The sequence below is a fragment of the Strongylocentrotus purpuratus genome, unplaced genomic scaffold (assembly GCF_000002235.5).
Source record: "Strongylocentrotus purpuratus isolate Spur 01 unplaced genomic scaffold, Spur_5.0 spur5_scaffold_4, whole genome shotgun sequence".
NCBI lineage: Eukaryota > Metazoa > Echinodermata > Echinoidea > Camarodonta > Strongylocentrotidae > Strongylocentrotus > Strongylocentrotus purpuratus.
The window spans coordinates 8,473,578-8,492,066 of NW_022145610.1; the positions used below are offsets into that span (position 1 = coordinate 8,473,578).

General features: G+C 37.3%; 1 protein-coding gene across 3 annotated transcripts; it reads right to left on the reverse strand.

Annotated features, from left to right (window-relative positions):
* Positions 1-260: 260 nt before the first annotated feature.
* On the reverse strand, positions 261-15,261 carry LOC580181 (pre-B-cell leukemia transcription factor 3). 3 transcript variants are annotated; one of them, XM_030997377.1, is made up of 6 exons: positions 15,014-15,261; positions 13,688-13,878; positions 12,017-12,152; positions 11,176-11,502; positions 9,627-9,764; positions 261-2,928 (listed from the first exon to the last, which is right to left on the reverse strand). In XM_030997377.1, exons 1-6 carry the CDS (start codon positions 15,212-15,214, stop codon positions 2,713-2,715), a joined length of 1,209 nt encoding a protein of 402 aa, XP_030853237.1. In that variant the 5' UTR covers positions 15,215-15,261; the 3' UTR covers positions 261-2,712. The 3 variants fall into 3 exon arrangements, with proteins under 3 accessions (XP_030853237.1, XP_030853239.1, XP_030853236.1); XM_030997379.1 differs by having other exon boundaries at positions 11,200-11,502; positions 13,688-13,881; XM_030997376.1 differs by having other exon boundaries at positions 13,688-13,881.
* Positions 15,262-18,489: the final 3,228 nt, after the last annotated feature.

Genomic DNA, 18,489 nt, shown 5'->3' on the forward strand with positions numbered 1-18,489 from the left:
TGCTTCTATTATCAGCATCACTTCAATCAACACCATCGTCATCATCTTCTTCCTCCTCCTACTCATCACCACCATCACCACCATTATCATAATCATCATCATCATCATAATCATTACCACCACACACATGATCACAATCATCATCATCATAATCATTACCACCACAACCATCATCCTCTTTATGTCCAAAGCTCACATCGCTCAAGCCATCCTCATCTCAACTCTTGACTTGCTTGTAGAAGACAAGGAAACCCTCGGACTCCAGTGATACAATGTTTATTATGTACATGACGTAACATTGTATCCTCACATGATAACTTTGGACTCCAGTTGAAATCACAGATAGCAGGTTTGCTATTAAAAAGGAAATAAAACACCAGCAAGGGGTGGATGGGGTGGAGCTAGCTCCATGAAACAAGAAAAGCCACATGTGAAGGAAGTTTCAATTCTTTAAGCTACCTTAAATAAAATTAAAACAAACTGGGCTATGAAAATTCCTGTAAATCACATTGCGAGAATGAATGTATTTTGGCAATTGAAATCAAGCTTACTCAACTAAGTCTTGACTGAATACTAAACTGGTATGTGTATATATCAGTGTCTAGAAACAATTAACGGCAAAGTATTTTTTTTTTACGGGCCAGTCATGTATTACTGATGATAACTGAAACTTTAAAATATTTTTTCGTAGAAAAGGTACTGGATCTGGGAAGAAGAAGAAAGAAAAAAACAGAATTGGAGGCATCATAGCATAAATCATTAAGCAACATCAATATCCAAAACCTTTTCTACATCAACAGATTTTAAAGTTAATATAATCATCTCCATTGTTATTGGCGACATATGACTGGCCCTTAAATTTGTACCCCACCCCCAACTTCATCTAGGGCGCCCTGTCCCGGAACTTCCTACTTACGTTTGGCACCTTAAATGGAGTCACATTAACAAAAACAAAATATTTATGAGCAGAAACAGAAGCAGTAACAATACATCACTGCTAATCATTTTTTTTTTCAGGATACAAAACATGATATTTTTTTTGTTTCAAAGCATGATGGATTTGTACAATGAAAGAGACACAATTAAGATGAATAAACGTTATTTCATATTTCTCACAAACCATCGTCAATATTTCGTCCGATACTTTACACCTTCTGTTTATAAAAAAAAATTGGCAAGGAGGTTATAAATAAAAAAATTGTTTAAGCCTTAAAATGTCCACTCTGTGAGGTCTTTCGAGCAACCAATGAATAGTCCTGGGGCTCAGTGACTTAAATAAGAATCCTCTTCAAAACATATATCCTGGTTTCTGAAATTTGTATGTACAATTGAAACCTGTCCAATAAAAGAACAGACAAAATTTCCTGAATTATTATTCTATAGTGAGAAAACATGGGAAAATAATCTAAATTAAAATAGCAACGATTTCCGCAAATTCGACAATTCCATGACCCCTTTTCTTGGTGCATTTTTACTTGAATTTGAATGTTCATTTCCTGATGCCCCTTAAGATTCAAAACAGGTTGAATAAATTAATAAAAAATATTTTCCCTGGTATGAAAGCCCAGAGAAATAAAATCCTGTCTTGATCTCGTTTAGAGGATCTAAAAAATAAAGAATATATTATCAATTCATCTTGCAACCAATGGTGAAAGATAAGAAATTCCTTTTAGCTACGAAAGGACTGAAATAAGATTAATGTTGTCTATTTAAAAAAAGATGGCGGAATGCCTTTACATACCCATTTTTTCGACATACACGATGTTGAGCTGAATATCTATTTACTTCGAAAGACATCATTGAAAACGAATGAAAGTCCATAACTCTTAGCTACAAATTCTTCACTTTGAAAGAAAATTAAATCATTTAAGATATTATGTACTACAAACAAAAAAAGGATTATGCTGCACATTTTAAAAGCTATTCATAAGTAGCTTTTGTGATATTGACTAATTGTTGCAAGGCTCCAACAAGCCTTCAGGAACTTCTGATACAAACAGTATTACATGATTTCAATAAATGGGTAAACTTGTCTAATACTGTCCAGTCTTGAAGTATTAGTATTTCTATTTTTTAAGTGAGTTTATTTTCTTTTACTTTAATAATTGCTTTTCAATTACATGTATCGTATTGTAGCATGGCGATGTGTATTTATTTGTCTATCAAGTACATCCCTTTCATGAAACATTGATTGATTTTTCTTTTGAATTATCAAAAATTCGGAAATGATGTATAGGTTATCTTGATGTTGACAGAAACTTACGACCATAGTTTCACTTTTCTGAAAAGAACATAATCAAAAGCAAATAATTGCTTGTCATTAGAAAAAGGCTCAATCTTGAAAACATTTTTAGGATCAGACAATGCATGATTTTTTTCTTTGCATTTTGGCACAGAAAAAGAAGCAAATGATGCTCCGTTAAAAAAAAATTGCGTAATATGTTTGAAGATCTGAATAAAATATCCAAATTGATTCTGACAAACAGCTGTAATCTGCATGCTACTTGAAAAAAAAAGAATAAATGAAGAAGTTAAGCTACCAAAGACTGAATACCAGGTACAGATTGTAATTGTTAAATTCAAAACATCCCTCGTAACATGTGGATATATGTCAAATAAAAACCTAGAAAGGGACACAGAGAGAGAGTGAAAGAGATACAAAAAAGAAAGTCCTCAAAATCTGTGGGTTTCACATTCTCTCCCAGTAGAGTCTCAGTGTTTACTACTGCTACGTGAATCCCGGCCGTCATCGAACGAAGCGCCCTCTATCGGCTGAATACTGAAGTCGAGGTTGGATTGTCCGCCAGCCCAGCTGGCACTCCCGTCCTCGTTGACGTTCCCGTTGCTGCTGCGGTCATCGCCCCCACCCCGGGGGGAGGTATGTTGGCTGTCGCTACCGCTACCCATACGGTCATGGGACCCGGTGTCCTGAGGGTGGGGAATGGGGGTAACGGAGTGGTATAGGGGTAGGGGATGGGGGCATCAGATTGGTATTGGGGGTGGGGTGGGATGTGTGGGTAAGGAACGTTTGAAAGGTGTGAGGTGGGGAGGGGGCGGGGGGCAAGAGAGGGGTGTAGAGTTGAAGAGGGGGCGTCAGAGTAGTAATGAGGGTGGGGAAGAGACATCAAAGTGGTATAGGGTGTGGGGGAAGAGGGTAAAAGAGTGGTAAAAGTAGTGGGGTGGGGTGAGATTAGGGTAGAAAAAAGGGAGTAACAAGTAAAGAAAGAGATGGGACAAGAATACAAGTTTAAAGCATTGGAGGCAAGATGATTGTGCGGGAGAGAGATATACATGAAGATTAAAGTTGGGAAGGGGGTATTGGTGTATAAAAAAAAGAAAAGAGCATTGTTGGGAAGGAAATGGTTGAGGGGTGTTTGGAAGGGGTAAATCAGAGGGATAGGGTAAGGGTCAGGGAGGGAGGGAGAGGTAGATATGATTAAGGTTATGCAGTAAGGGTGAAGAATGGAAAAAAAGTTCATATTGGACAGGGAGGCAGCAGAGTGAGAAAGGGAGGAGAAAGGGAGGAGGGGTGAGAAAGGGGGAGAAGGAGAAGGAGGAAGAGGAGAAGGAGGAGAAGGAGAAGGAGAAAGAGGAGAAGGAGGAGGAAGAGGAGGAGGAGAAGGAGGAGGAGGAAGAGGAGAAGGAGGAGAAGGAGAAGGAGAAAGAGGAGGAGGAGGAAGAGGAGAAGGAGGAGAAGGAGGAGGAGGAGGAGGAGGAGGAAAGGGTTGGAAAGGGGAGGATTGAGAGAACGAGAGAACAAGAGAAAACAGAGTAATGACATGTTTCAATAAATGAGCTCTTTTATCTTTTGAGGGCTACATACCGGTATAGGGGTATATCTAACCATACGATCCCATTTTAACAAAACAATACATGAAAATTAATTACCGTATGCTTGAGAATTGTACTACAAAATTAAAATTTCTTGACAAATTTCTCCCTCTTTACCTGAAAAAATAAGACCTAAAATTGAAAACAATTCCAAATTGAATTGATTTTCAATAGGGTGGATGGATGGATGGATGAATGATTAAATGATTGGTTGGGTAAATGGCACCAATTTCATGCATTTTAGGGGAAGAAAAGAACAAATTGTGTCCGTAAATAATGGACAGGATGGAACAAAAGCGGAGTGAACATGCAGTATAATTTGCAAAACATGCAGTCCTAAATTCTTTTAAAACTAATTCTTGAAAGAAGTCAGGGACTTAGAAACATCAATCCATGCATTGAATTGTGACTTCAGTATACCTCCGAAATATTGGAGGGGGCACATAGAAAGAAAAAAAAGGGGGGAGGGTTTTTAGAATGGGAGTGGTATCGTATCATGCAGACATGCAATATGAATGGAATGAGTGCTACTCGTATACAGTTAGAATCAAATGGGGATGGAGGTAAGAGCTCATTTATTGCATAACACATCATTACATCTATTCTCCTCCTCTCTCTACATCTCTCAAGAGGCCTATTTACATGATGATCAAAACATCACGATATTACTAACATCGCGATGTTACTTGCATAAAGGTTGCTAAGCAACTACACTTACTCTTCATTTTTTAAATATTTTTTTAATGTGTAGATGGATCTATTATTGTTTCCAAATCTTCTAACATGACAAGCTACCGGTAGCCTAAAGCTTTTCTTGGTTTATTATTAAACCTTCTTGATGAACAATTTGTTAACGACCACAATATTCTCATAGATGAATATTTTCAGTCTTTTCGGTTACTCGTTCCTGTATTTTCTTGTACTGTTGAGAATACTTTCATTCATAATTTCATTTTTTTGTTTTTGGTAATGAACTATCGAATATCATCTGTTGAAACCCAGAAGGGCATTGACGCATATTTTTGTTTACAGTCAATGTAAACAAACAATATATACACAAAGAATTGACTGCTAAAGAGAATTAAAGTGCAGGTAGTATAAAAAGAGAGAGGGAATAGTTTTGAAAAGGGGGAAAGAGGTTAGGGCATTAGTCAGGCCGTGGGAGTTAGAACACCATGCATAGAATATCGAAGCAGAAGTTTGGTTTCTTTTCTATCTTTAAAGAAATATTAACAGCAAATCATGTTCTGTGATGACTTGAATACAGAAAAATATTTAGTTGTAAATTGGAGGAAAAAAATTGACTGGAGAGCTAATTAAACATTTACTAGTTTGATGTGGAAAATAAAATCAATCTGATTATTATCATGAAAAAGGTTTTTAAATGATGTAATTGCTGTGTGTAGTGTAATTATTTCATATGTTGATAACTGGGAGGAATGTTATATATCAAGGATATTACTGCTATCTATATTAGAGGCAAACTACATGTTAATGACTGCATTAATCTGTTAAGGCAATGCTAGGTTATAATTCTAAATCTGTCTTAATGTAGGACGTTATAATGACACTTTTCTCCTTTCTAGGAATTTTTTTTCTAGTGAATCCAACTCCCGAGGGAGTATGGAAACACTGGGTATGAAAGCATTTCATTAATCAGGTTTCCATTTCTCCTCAGGATCTAGACATACATAATTAACTAGCGGTAAAGATCATTCTATGACAGCTATGATGATGATGATTGATGATAATGATGATGACGGTAAAATATTGATAAGCAGGTCAAAGGGCAACTCCCTCCTATTTAATATCAAGTTATTTCTAATGAAAGCAGAAAATAAAAGAAACGGATCATGTCATCCTGCTGAGAAAAAGCAAATAAATAATTAAGTAACTGATCTCTTTTTCCATGGAGGAAGATCATCGACAAACTGGCAACTTGGTTCCGCTAAAAAAAAGTTTTTTTTTTTTTTGAAGTCATAAAAATAAAGCAGTAAATTACAACTTAGTTGAAGTAACTTCATGTGTCACCCAATATCCACTTCTTCTTTCCGTAAAATGAGGAGAGAAAAAAAAGAACATTAATGTGGACAAACAAAATGGATATATTTGCCAGTTTGTCTCTGATATTCACAACATGAATTTTTTTTGGTGAAATCTTTTAACTAATTTTTCTCCAAAACTATTTAATTTCTTCTTATATTTTTTGCTTTCAATGAAATAACATTGATCTTACTGAAGGGATTTTATTATCAACAATTAACTGGTTTGGTAAACAATGTGTTGTGTTTTCAGGAGGGTTCCCCAAAACTTAAACGTTAGAATATATTTGACACAACGTGCTACTACTTGTATGACAATGAACACATTGTATGTTTTAAAGGAATTATTGCAAACAATCACATGTTTGTTAGCTACGAATCCATCACTGAATTAAAAATATGACGAGGGCTAGGCATCGTGTAAGAAGCACAAATCAAAAATGGCAGAGATTTTTCTTGGCACTGATTTTTGTTTTTATTTTTTTAGTTACATGTGCTGACCATTTACTATACAATATACATGTACACGGCATAAATACAAGTCAAAATCAAGAAAGAGAGAGAGAGAGAAAAAAAAGGAAAACAGGAATCACATATACAACAGCTGGAGGAGGGAAATCATAGTCCAATTACCAAGGAATAATCTTCATTTCTCGCAATATTTGATATTCACATATAGAATTATCGTCTGAAGCCCATCACATACCGGTACTTTACGATCCTAGTTTAATCTGATTTATTTGGAAAGAAATTGCAATATGACATATAAGAATTAAAACGTAAGATCTTCCAAATTTAGATTCCTAGTGGTCATATCAAAAGTGAAATTATAATCATGAGGAACTGTACTATTGTAGACCTTAAATATGGAGAAAAAAAATTATTGGCTTCTATTAAAGCGGTCTGATGTCAATATGATTTGCATCCAATAATTTTTGTTGTTCTCCTTCCAGAAGGCCCGCAATAACCCTGAATGTTTAAATTCCACTTTTATTCAAGTATTAAGAACCTCAAACTTCAAGGACATAACACATTTGAATTTTCATATTTAATGATATCGCAATTTCATTTCAACATCGAATTGTAATGGGATCGTGCAGTGTGTGATGGGCTTCATGATTAACATGTTGCAATGACAGGCATTGTCTTTCTCCACCAATAATTGCATAATGAAAAGAATGATACTGTTTTAGATATATATTATACAATTCATTTTCAAATTGACTTCATTGGAAGATACCACAACATTGCCTTTATCTTTTAATCAATTTTCTAATCCCTAAATTATTGGGATCAACGCTGATTAATAGGAATGTGCAGGTAATTTTAATTTTAAAAAGCTATAAATTACATTCCTAATAAAGATCTTGATAGATTATTTATCCAATAAAATAACAATGTCATAGGGCTCTAACAATGCATCAGGCATTGTTTGGGCTTGCTATATCGATAGTTATATCAAGAGTAAAATTGAGTTTATAAGTTAAATTTTCAAAATTGTAAATATTATGCATAAAGGTATAAGCTTTTAATTTGCAAAACTCATAGCTTGATAGAATCATCCAAATTCGATAATACTAATAATCAAGTCTTCCCTCTCAAAATTCATACATACTGTCATGATGATGGAGAAACTGTTCAATCAACGGTTTAATTTGTAGCACTTTCATGATTCCAATAGTGATCAAAATAATTGTCTATGCATCTTGACTAATTATGAAATCATCGTTACCATTTCTTTATGTTTACTCTTTCTCTATACCAAAAGGTATTTTGATATCTTATGATTAGTTCATGCATTAAAAATATGTTTTGGAATCCTATTACAACAAACTTCAGCCTGGTACAATGTTACACAAACCTAACTTCCTATCAAAGATCATAAAGTATAACTATAAACTATTCTCTTGAGAATCAAAGTTCTTTTTATTTTCTCTATGACAACAGCTATCTTTATGTCTTAAGTTGAAGTCATTACAAATAGGCAATTTTGTTATTCCCCTAAAGACAAATAAATAAATTTAAAAAGCGAGTTTCATAACTGAATTCCTAAGCTACATGCTGTACTGTTGTATAGCATAACTATAAATAGAGCAATAAAATATAATTATTCAAAATCTAATATGATGTTTAAAAAAACAAAAGAAGCTTCATTTCTCACTTGGAAGTCACCTGTGGACCCAGTTTCCAAATAAATATGGCAAAATAAAAGTAAAAATAAAAACATATTTTGAAAAAGTTTGAAAAATTGCCTAGTATTCATGCACCATTGATAAAATCAATCTGTTTGGCACAAATGCCTTACAAGGATATTTTGTGTGGACATACAAATGAATCTACCACAGTTATATATTTACATACATGTAAGACAAATTGTTGCTTTGAATCGTGGTGAACTCATTGGCACAAGAAGTTAAAAACAACAAATGAAATAATTCAATTATCGTTACTTTGCCTGGTTTTGCATTGCTTAAAGCCAGCATAAAAATAAGTAATGTGGGACTGCATTTAAAAAAAATGGCTGAGATAATCTAACTGGCATCTTTTTGGAATGGTAAAGACAGTTTGTTGGAAATCACTAGATTTTGGCTACAGGAGAAACAAAATTGTCTCATTCAAATAAAACTTATTCAAATTTAATTGGCACCAACTTTGCATTGCTGAAAATTAAAGTGGCTTTAAAAAAAAGGGACTTAAAAAAAAAAAAAAATTAATGCCATCAACCTAAAAACAAAAACAACACTTGTGCCAATGATTTCACTGATTATTTCTTGGCACTCTAAAAAAAACTGTGCCTCTTTCCCTTTTAAAGATTTACACTAAACTCTAGATCATTTGCGTCAAGATATCGGTGGTTAATATTTCCTATTGTACATGGTCTTGGGTTTGGCATAATTTACAATGGATTCAATGTTGCGTATGTATGACAGGAGCGGAATGGACCTCCTGGCACCCAATGTGTGGTATGAAGGGGTGGGGACTTGGGAGGGAGGGAATGCAGCGTTTAACAAAAGAGAAAGACAAAACAGCCCCGGGATGTTGATGGTTCTCAAGGAAATTGTGGAAGAGTGCTTCTCACAGAGATCCTCTATAGATTCGAATCATTCTCAATATTTCCATATTTTGGTAAACTGAAATTAGCAGTAAAATTGAACATCCCTAGCTTTTTTCTAGCTCACATTTGGTTCAAGCTTCCTGCCGATTTTTTTGCAGGGTCTTTGAAGTTCTGGCCTGACTATGACTTGAAGTTTTGTTTCCTTCACCCACATGATAGTGGGCCTGAGGTCTATTTTCTGATCAAATCATATGCTGAGGGCAAGAAGGGCATTACCTCCTATATATATCTACTTCAAAATAGAGTCGATGCCTTTCTTATTCTCATCAGACAATTAGAAGAAGAAAAATTTTATAGGTGGCAGGGGGAAAAACTTATTGTGGTCCTTACCCTTAAGATCCCTTGCAAGTGTCCACACATACAGGGAAACGTTCCATTGATACGATGCGTGCTAAAGGGATGGCACACAACGCAAACGGTATAAACGTTATTCAACTTGTCAGTGTTAACGAGACATAAACTGCTGCATCCCCTCCGACTTAAATCCCAACCCCTTTTGAAAGGTATCTGAAGTGTCATAGTAAGGGAGAGAGGTGGTGTCGTGAGGTTGCTGATGATGATGATGATGATGGTGGTGGTTATGATGACGATTACGATTGGGGGAAGGGGGAGAGAGAGGGGGGTCATGTTGCACCTACCATGTCCCCGCTTGCCCTCCCCGAGGGGTACTGCCCCAGGGATGAGGGGTTGTAGATGGACGGTGGCTGGGAGTGAGGGGGCAGGCTGTCGCTGTTGTAACTACCTGTCTGTGATATGACCTGTCTTAAGCTCGCCACCTGTAGGGGGTAGTGGAGGTGAGAGAGAGGGAGGGAGGGAAGGTGAAATAGGAAAGAGGTGTAAGAGGAAAAGGGAGGAAAAACAGAAGGGGTGAGAGAGAGAGAGAGAGAGAGAGAGAGAGAGAGAGAGAGAGAGAGAGAAAGGGGAGGGGAGGGGAGAAGAGATTAGAGTAGGGCAAGATAGGAGGCAGAAGAAGAGAGGGGAAGAAAGTGGGAGAGAACGAGAGTGAAAATGAAATTAGAAATGATTACCAAATGCTCATTAGGCATATATCATGATATCATATTTTAACAGATTTCAGCATTGTATCCCAGGCAGAGAGCCATTAGCAAGGGCATTCATAAGAATTTATTGTATTTTGAAACCCCAGCCAATGCCCTTCCTCTTCAGTTCATCTAGTCGTGTGTGAACGAGCCTTCAATGTGGGAGCAGACCCAAAGTCTTGACAAGTAGACCAACTAATTTGTAAAATTGTCTCAATTATTTTGCATGATAGAAATCAAAGGAAAGGTGAATATATATGTTGTACTCTCCTAAAAAAAAAAATCTTGTGAACGAATCTGTTAACTGTACAAGCAAGTTTATGAAATGATCAGTTTAAACTTCAGAGCTTCCACTGAAAGCAAGCAGTAAGAGTACATCCAATGAAACAACTTTTATAGTAAATAACAATGGTACAAGCCACAGTAAATTAGCTTGGGCATCTTTATCGTTGCCCGACTATTAAATTAAGTAACGGTTTATTTGTTACCATTCACAATGTACTACAAGAATTTTTAATTCAAATTACAAACATATTCAATGCATTCAATGAATTCAATGAAATACAAATAATAATTGTTCACTCATTCACACCACTCCATGCACACTTCAGAGAAATATCCCTTGCTAATTAGAATAAAATCTAGATCCTACGATTTCTATCCTAGACTTCCAATAAGATTAATTTTGTCTTTTTTTCATTCTATCCCCACATCAAGCAGCACACTTCCATTCACCCACCATCCAGCACTCTCAGTCCACCAAAAAAAATGATTAAGTTACCCCCCCCCCCAAAAAAAAAAAATAAATAAATAAAAATATGCCCCTCAATCCCAAGTCCCATCCTTAAATCTTTAGCTTAGAAATAAAGAAAACTCACTGCCTTGTAAGACAGAAAATATTTTGATGCCATAAGGAAATGCTTCACCTAATATTTCTGTCTGTAAGGATATAAAAGCATTTAGTATATTCTTTTCAAGGTAACATTGGTAGTGTCTTTGCACTCGAGTCTTTGGCTAATTGTACCCATAACCTTAAGAAGTTTGATAAAAAAGGGATAAAAAAAACTACCATATTAACCCCCCCCCCCCCCCCCACCCTTTTAAAATAAATTAATCTATCCTACCATCACCGCACACATCTCAATACCTGGGACTGAACGTTGGCACCCACTTGATTTGGCAGCTGGTAACTGTCGCCGTTCTGCATCCCCATGTACTCCCCTCCGCTCCCCATCATGCCCCCGCCCGATGACATGCCGTAGCCGCCGCCCCCGCCGCCCCCTCCCGAGCCCGAGGTGGGCGTGCCCGGTGACTGCCCCTCCTGGGAGCCGGCCGAGGCTTGTGATTGGCTGGACGGGTTGACACTGGAGACGGCCGAGGCGGCGTTCTTTGCAGCATAGAGGTTGGCCTCCTCCTGGGCCTTGCCGATGTTCTTCTTGTAGCGGATCCTCTTATTACCAAACCAATTGGATACCTAAAGAAACACATAATGTACATGTTAAAGGCATCATTTAACAATGTTAAATCTGAGATACATGGCCCTACGTGTTATCAGTGTTTGTGATATGGTGTAATATTGAAGCCCTAAAAAAAATTGCGCTTTAAAATGATCATGAAGTGCCTCAAAAACATAAAAATATTTGAGTGACCGGTTTTACCATATTCATTTTCCCCAGTAGACTGTAGTGTTCTATAAACCGTTAAGAAAACAAATTTTGGAATTTTGATTTCCAATCATAAATATCTTGATAATCAGACAGGCGATCGGCTTGTGAAAGTCATGGGGTTCCTGACTGACCTACAGGATTTTAATTATCATTGCAGCAGGTGTTAAATCGGTACCTGGTAGGATGCGATAGCTAATATGCTTAGTTTAGCAAGTGTGCGCTTGTAAAAATGATGCCTGGCTGGAATGCTCTCCAGGGAGTGGATTGTCCACTTATGCAAAGATACGATTACGCTAAATTTACAGCTTGAACAGTCCATACCTGTGCTACTGTGATGGCGCACTTTCTTGCTAGTTCTTCTTTTGCTTCTTCACTTGGGTATGGATTACTAAGATGGGAGTAGAAGTATTCGTTGAGGATCTCTGTTGCTTGCTTACTGAAGTTTCTTCGTTTTCTCCTGCAAAGACAAAGAGAGAAGATAAGACGAATTTATGAATGGTGGTCCTGGAACCTAGAGGTCTTGATTTATATGGAAGGGTAGTGAACCAAATGAAATAAATCCATGAATACATTAGTTGTTATTGACTATGTTGTATAGCCAGAAATTAAAAAAACTTTTCCAAAGTCTGAAATTCATCTTTAGAGTTTGAACAATGGTGTTATCCAAAGAAAAGAATATAAACTGAACCCTTGAAAAGTTGTGTGTGATAATAATCAAGCCCATTTTTAATAATGGTCCATCTTCTAAGATTTGATATAATGGCCAGTACAGTACAGCTGATTTCAATTAAAAACAAAAACAGGGTATCCTTGTACTTATGAGTTGATACTGACATATTTTTAATTTCTGGAAACAACTTTTAATGTGAAGACTTCATGGTCTCTGCGGTTTCAGCGTAGTGTCAAAATGGTGACTCCCATTTGAAAATGGCTAACAAGGACAATTTGGATAGTTTAATTTTGTTGCTATCTAATCAAACAGAAGTGGTTCAAAGTCTACTGCTCTTTCTTCTGAACCATTAAGTCTCAACATGCTGTTTTTCATAACTCAGAACCTTGAGGTTTGGGAATCTCTCAGATGACCTTACCTGGCATCAAGAAAACAAGATCGAGTCATGAAGGCCTCCTGGTTCAAAGACATCTCCTCATCGCTCTCACCTATTCAGTCTCAATAGAGTGACACACTGTCATTCTGAACACTGAACCCTGAGGTCTGAGATTCTTGAAGATGATCTTACCTGGCTTCTAAGGACCAAGAGAGAGTCACAGAGGTCTTCTGGTTTTAGGACATCTCTTTATTCCTCTGAACTATCGACTTTCAATAGAGTGACCCACTAGCATTCTAAGCACAAAACCCTGAGGTTTTGGAATCTCAAAGATGATCTTACCTGGCATCCAGAGACCAAGAGTGAGTTGTGAAGACCTTCTGGTTCAAAGACATCTTTTCATCCCTCTCACCAACTGAGTCTTAATAGAGTGGACATACTGTCATTCAAACACTAATCCCTGAGGTTTGGGATCTCACAGATGATCTTACCTGGCATCAAAGAGACAAGACTGAGCCATTAAGGCCTTCTGGCTCAAAGACATCTCTTCTTTCCTCTGATCTATTGAGTCTCGATAGAGTGACATACCATCATTCTCAACAAAAACCCCAGAGGTTTGAGAATCTCAAAGATGATCTTACCTGGCATCAAGAGACCAAGAGAGTTGTGAAGGCCTACTGGTTCAAAGACATCTCTTCATCCCTTTGGCCCATTGAGTCTCAACAGAGTGACGATAACATAACGTCATTCTCGACACAAAACCCTGAGATTCGGGAATCTTGAAGATGATCTTACCTGGCGTCCAGGAACCGTGAGCGTAGGATCATGGTTTAAAGAATCTCTTCATTCCGCTGAGTCTCTGACCCATTGAGTCTCAATATTGCAACAAATACTATCATTCTCAACACAAAACCCTGAGGTTTTGGAAACTTTAAGATGATCTTACCTGGCGTCCAAGAACCGTGAGCGTAGGATCATGACAGCCTCGCAAGTGCTCTGCTTCAGCTGAACCTGGATGGCGTTGAATTTGCGGTGGATGATACTGACCATGCGCTCGATCTCCTTGGGCGCGATGGGTCGCGTCCTGCTCTGTTCGCGGAGAAGGTTCATGACGTGCGTTGTGAACTCATTACAGGCCTGCTTGGGAGTCAGAAGAGGAGGGCATAAGTTGGTATGATAAATGTTACATAGTGTTCTTGTAAGAACAGTCATAGACCTACAAATGTACAACTCCAGAACCTTGTAAGTTGGTATGATATATGTTGGGTAGTGTTCTTGTGAGAACAGTCATAGACCTTTTACTCCAGAACCTTGTAAGCTGTTATGATAAATGTTGCGTAGTGTTCTGGTGAGAACACTCATAGACCTTTAACTCCAGAACCTTGTAAGTTGGTATGATACATGTTGCGTCATGTTCTGGTGAGAACATTACAGATAAGATGTTAAGAATAGCCAGTATGGGAACAATTCTGACTTGGCTACTTTGCAGACAACATGGATTATATCATCTGCTGAGTGCCAGAACGCTTGTTCATATTATTTTATGAATAGTTTAATGCCCTTCTAGCTGTCAGCATACGTCATCTTTTTTCCTTCCTATTTCTTCCGCTTTATCACATCTTTAAGCTGTGAACAAAGAAAATTAAGAAACGTCATGTCTTCTTGCTTTTTGCTACTGATAAGTTCTGCATCTTTGCTTCCAAGAGTAAAAAACAGTTACTTTTGCCATCTTTATTGGATGGTCGTTTCTGCGGGAAGAAACTTTCTTGAAATGCAAAGCTACAGTACTGAAATTTACACTATGTATCTTTAGATTATTGTGACCTCTCACAAAGTTCATATCCATTTTATCCACTTGGAAAGTTTGGTTTTCAAGGGGGGTGTTTCACAAAGGTCCTAAGTTTAACTCATCTCTAAGTTGGACTTAACATTATGGAGAACCATTTGTAGCCTTAAAATAAAATATTTTCAAAATAAAATATTTTCAAAAGCAAATATTGAAGTATTTTAGACTTTTCATAAATTCCACATCAAGAATATGAAATCTCCTTGATAATGGAAAATGTGAATGATTTGAATCAACATTTTATGCCTTTTAAAATAATTTTTACAAAATATTTTCAAAGATGCTAACGGCTTTCCATAATTGTTACGTCTAACTTAGAGTTAAGTTTAACTTAGGATCTTTGTGAAACACCCCCCTGGAACTGTAACCCAGAGACGGACAGCCCTGAAAGGATGAAGCCATTGGCTCCTCTTCATGATGTCTCACCTGCTCGTATTTCTCCAGCTCTGTGTGATAGATCTGCCTGATCTGAGCCAGCTTGGCCCTGTAGTCCGAGTGTTCAATGGCGTTCTCAGGTTGACCCAGTCCTCCGCCCGATGCCGCTGCCGCTGCTGCTGCCGCCGCTGATCCTCCGCCCTTCTCAGGCCCGGCCACACCCTCGGCTATGAGCATGTTGTCCAACCGCATCAGCTGTGGATCTGGTGGTTCCTCTTCTTGTGCACCCCTGATACTCAGAACTAGAGAAAACAAAACAAAAACAAACAAAAATAAGATTATATAGGATGAATATCTATTTACCGTTTTATAGTACATAAATATAATAATCCATATTTGTACAGAATGCAATATTTTCTGTGAAAGCCAGAAGATTGTTATGACAGAAAGACAGAAGAACAGTATATCTGGTCAAGAAAATGAAAAATAATGAATATCAATACCCAAGACTAGGAAATTGGAAGGAAGAGAGAGGAAAGGAAAAGGATGAAAGGAAGAGGAAAGGACAAGGATGAAAGGAAGAGGAGGAAGAGAGAAGGGGTGAATCTGGGAGAGATGATAAAGTAAAAATGTAAATTATGCAAGAGCATGGTGAAAGAGCCTCACCGCATCATTATAGTCTGGCTGGCGCAACGTGATGGATCACGCCTCATCAAGGCAAATCTTTATCCACTATATTATACAATCCCTCAAGAAGAAAAAAAGCCAACAATAAAAGAAACTCAAACAAATTAGGGGACGGGGAGAGAGGGGAAGAGAGAGAATCCCGCGAACACGAATGCAAGTCATTGGCGTCACCACTCTTCCCAAACTCGGCATTTTGAGCGATATCATGTAAGCAGTTTCTTCAGCTTTAGGGGATTGATAAAAGAAGGGGAAAAAATCAACCATGGGAAAAATATTTGAATATTTCGAGAGGGGTGAAGTGGGAGAGACTGGGGGAGATGGAGAGAGAGAATGGGGAAGAAATTGGAACGGTCCACAAATGGTTGCTATAACGATTGAGGGTTTAATTGATAGTGACAGGGGCTCTGAAAGCAGCCCCTTCCCCCCTCCCTTCTCAATAAGTGGGGTCCAATACAGAGAAGGGTCAATGCCCTACATTTCCATAAAAAAGTATCCATCAAGAAAAAAAAGGGGGGGGGGGTTTAATTGAATCATCGCCACAAGGTATGGGTTTTACATCAAAACTAGTCAAGTTTAATCCATCATAATACTCTAGCGATTTGATTTTGTTTCTCTCTTTCTCTCTCTTTTAGCAGTCTCCAACAATTTACTACAGTAACAAGCATTGGTTTTAAAAGCCACATGAACATTATAAAACACTAGAATTGATGAGGATAGGTCGTAGCTGCATTCAGAAATGAATGAATATAGCACTGATATTCTTAATTTAGGATGGATATGATGATAATGCTGACTGTTTAATTGACATTTATAAAAATGCAGCATCCCCCTCCTCTGTATCACCCATTCTCTCAATCTCTGTATAATAGCCCTCTTTTTACTTATTTCTCTCCTTCTCTCTCTCTCTCTCTCTCTCTCTCCAATCTCTCTCTCTCTCTCTCTCTTTCTGTCTTTCTCTATTACTCCCTCTATTCACCTCTCTCTCTCTCTCTCTCTTTTCACCTATTTATCTCCAAGACTGAATCTCTCATATCTTTCCATTTCATTCTCTCTCTCTCTCTCTCTCTCTCTCTCTCTCTCTCCAATCTCTCTCTCTCTCTCTCTCTTTCTGTCTTTCTCTATTACTCCCTCTATTCACCTCTCTCCCTCTCTCTCTCTCTCCCTCTCTCTCTCTTTTCACCTATTTATCTCCAAGACTGAATCTCTCATATCTTTCCATTTCATTCTCTCTCCCACTCTCTCTCTCTCTTCTACTCATTCCTTCTCTTCATCTCTTTCCTCATCCTCCCAAATCCCGACAGATAATCCAAGCAAAATTTAAAAGGGTCAAAATACCAAATGCTTTTACATCAGACCTTTTAATTCTGAAAATTCATAGAAAGAAGTCAGGAAGCAAACAGCAAATTTCATTAATACGACTCCCAACTCCTCTCCTCTTAACGACTCTGCTGACATATATCCCTGAGAAGCCAGCTTAATCAAGTGTAGCCCAAAGGGTCATCTAAACCGGAATCAAAAATCTGGGGGAGCTTCACCCAACACGCAAACAAAATTCAAATAAATAGACAGGAAAATGAACAGCAATCAAGAAAAAACCCTCTAAGATTATCAACAGGGATTTGCAACTTGTCAAAAATCATCTCCAAGTTGTCTGATTGTAGGACTTCATTTTTTTTTCCTTTTCTGTTTACTGATGAAGTTGTTTAATACAGAGATTAGGGTTGTGACACAAATAAGTCTACTTGGGGAATATGACAGCCAAATTTGAAATATTTGTATGAATATACAAAGATTTACCCTCCGGTATCTTAAAAACGTTTTACAGGATATTTATGATGCTTTGAGATGATGAAAGTATTACCGGTACTTTCTTTTTTTCTAACACAATTTTTTTAATAAGAAGAAACCCATTTCAGAGTCTTTTCCCCTATCAATGCAAATTCAGTATTGTAATGTATTCATATAGCCTGCCTATGGTTTATATAATAATATTTAAATCCTATTCATTTAATCATTCGCTACTCTCACCACATCTCTCTTTTTGCAAAAATCATCCTAAAATCATGAGAGGGGGGGGGGGGGGGGGTTCAGGACAGCCACATTAATGTGTGTATGCTTCAGTATGTACATATACATCATCATGAAAACAGACACATTACAAGGATATATCTGCCACAGGCATTTTACTCATAGCCCCCTCTAGTGACAAAAGAGGGAAAGCCTAAATAATTTGATGTGATGGCAAATTAGATATTACATGAGAAGTCGATATGGTACTAAGGACCTGCATGGAGCTACAAGTACAGAGTGTGTGAGAGTGTCTGAGTTACCAAAGAAGTATATTTTCACCTTCTTCAAACTCCTTTTTATTTACACAATTTACACATAAGTGAAATATATTCTAAAAAAACAGATTTTCCAAAATTCTACTTTATTCTTCATTACTGTCTCACGTACATAATTGGATACAAATTTAATAGTGTTTCAGAACAGTATAAGAAACATGTGCCTTTAACATATTACATCTATAAAGAGATGTTACAAGTGCTTTTTTTAAAGTAAACCCTCTTAATAAAAGCAATCTGTAAGGGAATAAAACACTTATAAGAGTCAAGAGAGGAAAATGGTCAAAAACAATCGAAGAAAGGGAACAAGATAAGAGACGACATGTGGAGAAGAAGGAACAAGAGATGATCAGAGAAGAAGAAAGAGAATAGAGAAATATAGAAGGAAGAGAGAAAAGAAGAGAGAAAAGGAAGAGAGATGAAAAAGGAATGGAACATAAATGATCACAGCAGAAGAAGGAGAAGAAAAAGGGGAGAAGAAGAAGAAGAAGAAGA

What these genes read in the sequence shown, in the direction of transcription:
- LOC580181 (XM_030997376.1), bottom strand. Translation starts at nt 15,214, where the DNA reads ATGCGGTTGGACAACATGCTCATAGCCGAGGGTGTGGCCGGGCCTGAG. An exon ending in AGCTGGAGAAATACGAGCAG is followed by an intron (nt 13,882 to 15,013) that starts GTGAGACATCAT and finishes CTGACTCCCAAG; the next exon opens with CAGGCCTGTAATGAGTTCAC. An exon ending in GCGCCATCACAGTAGCACAG is followed by an intron (nt 11,503 to 12,016) that starts GTATGGACTGTT and finishes GTGTTTCTTTAG; the next exon opens with GTATCCAATTGGTTTGGTAA.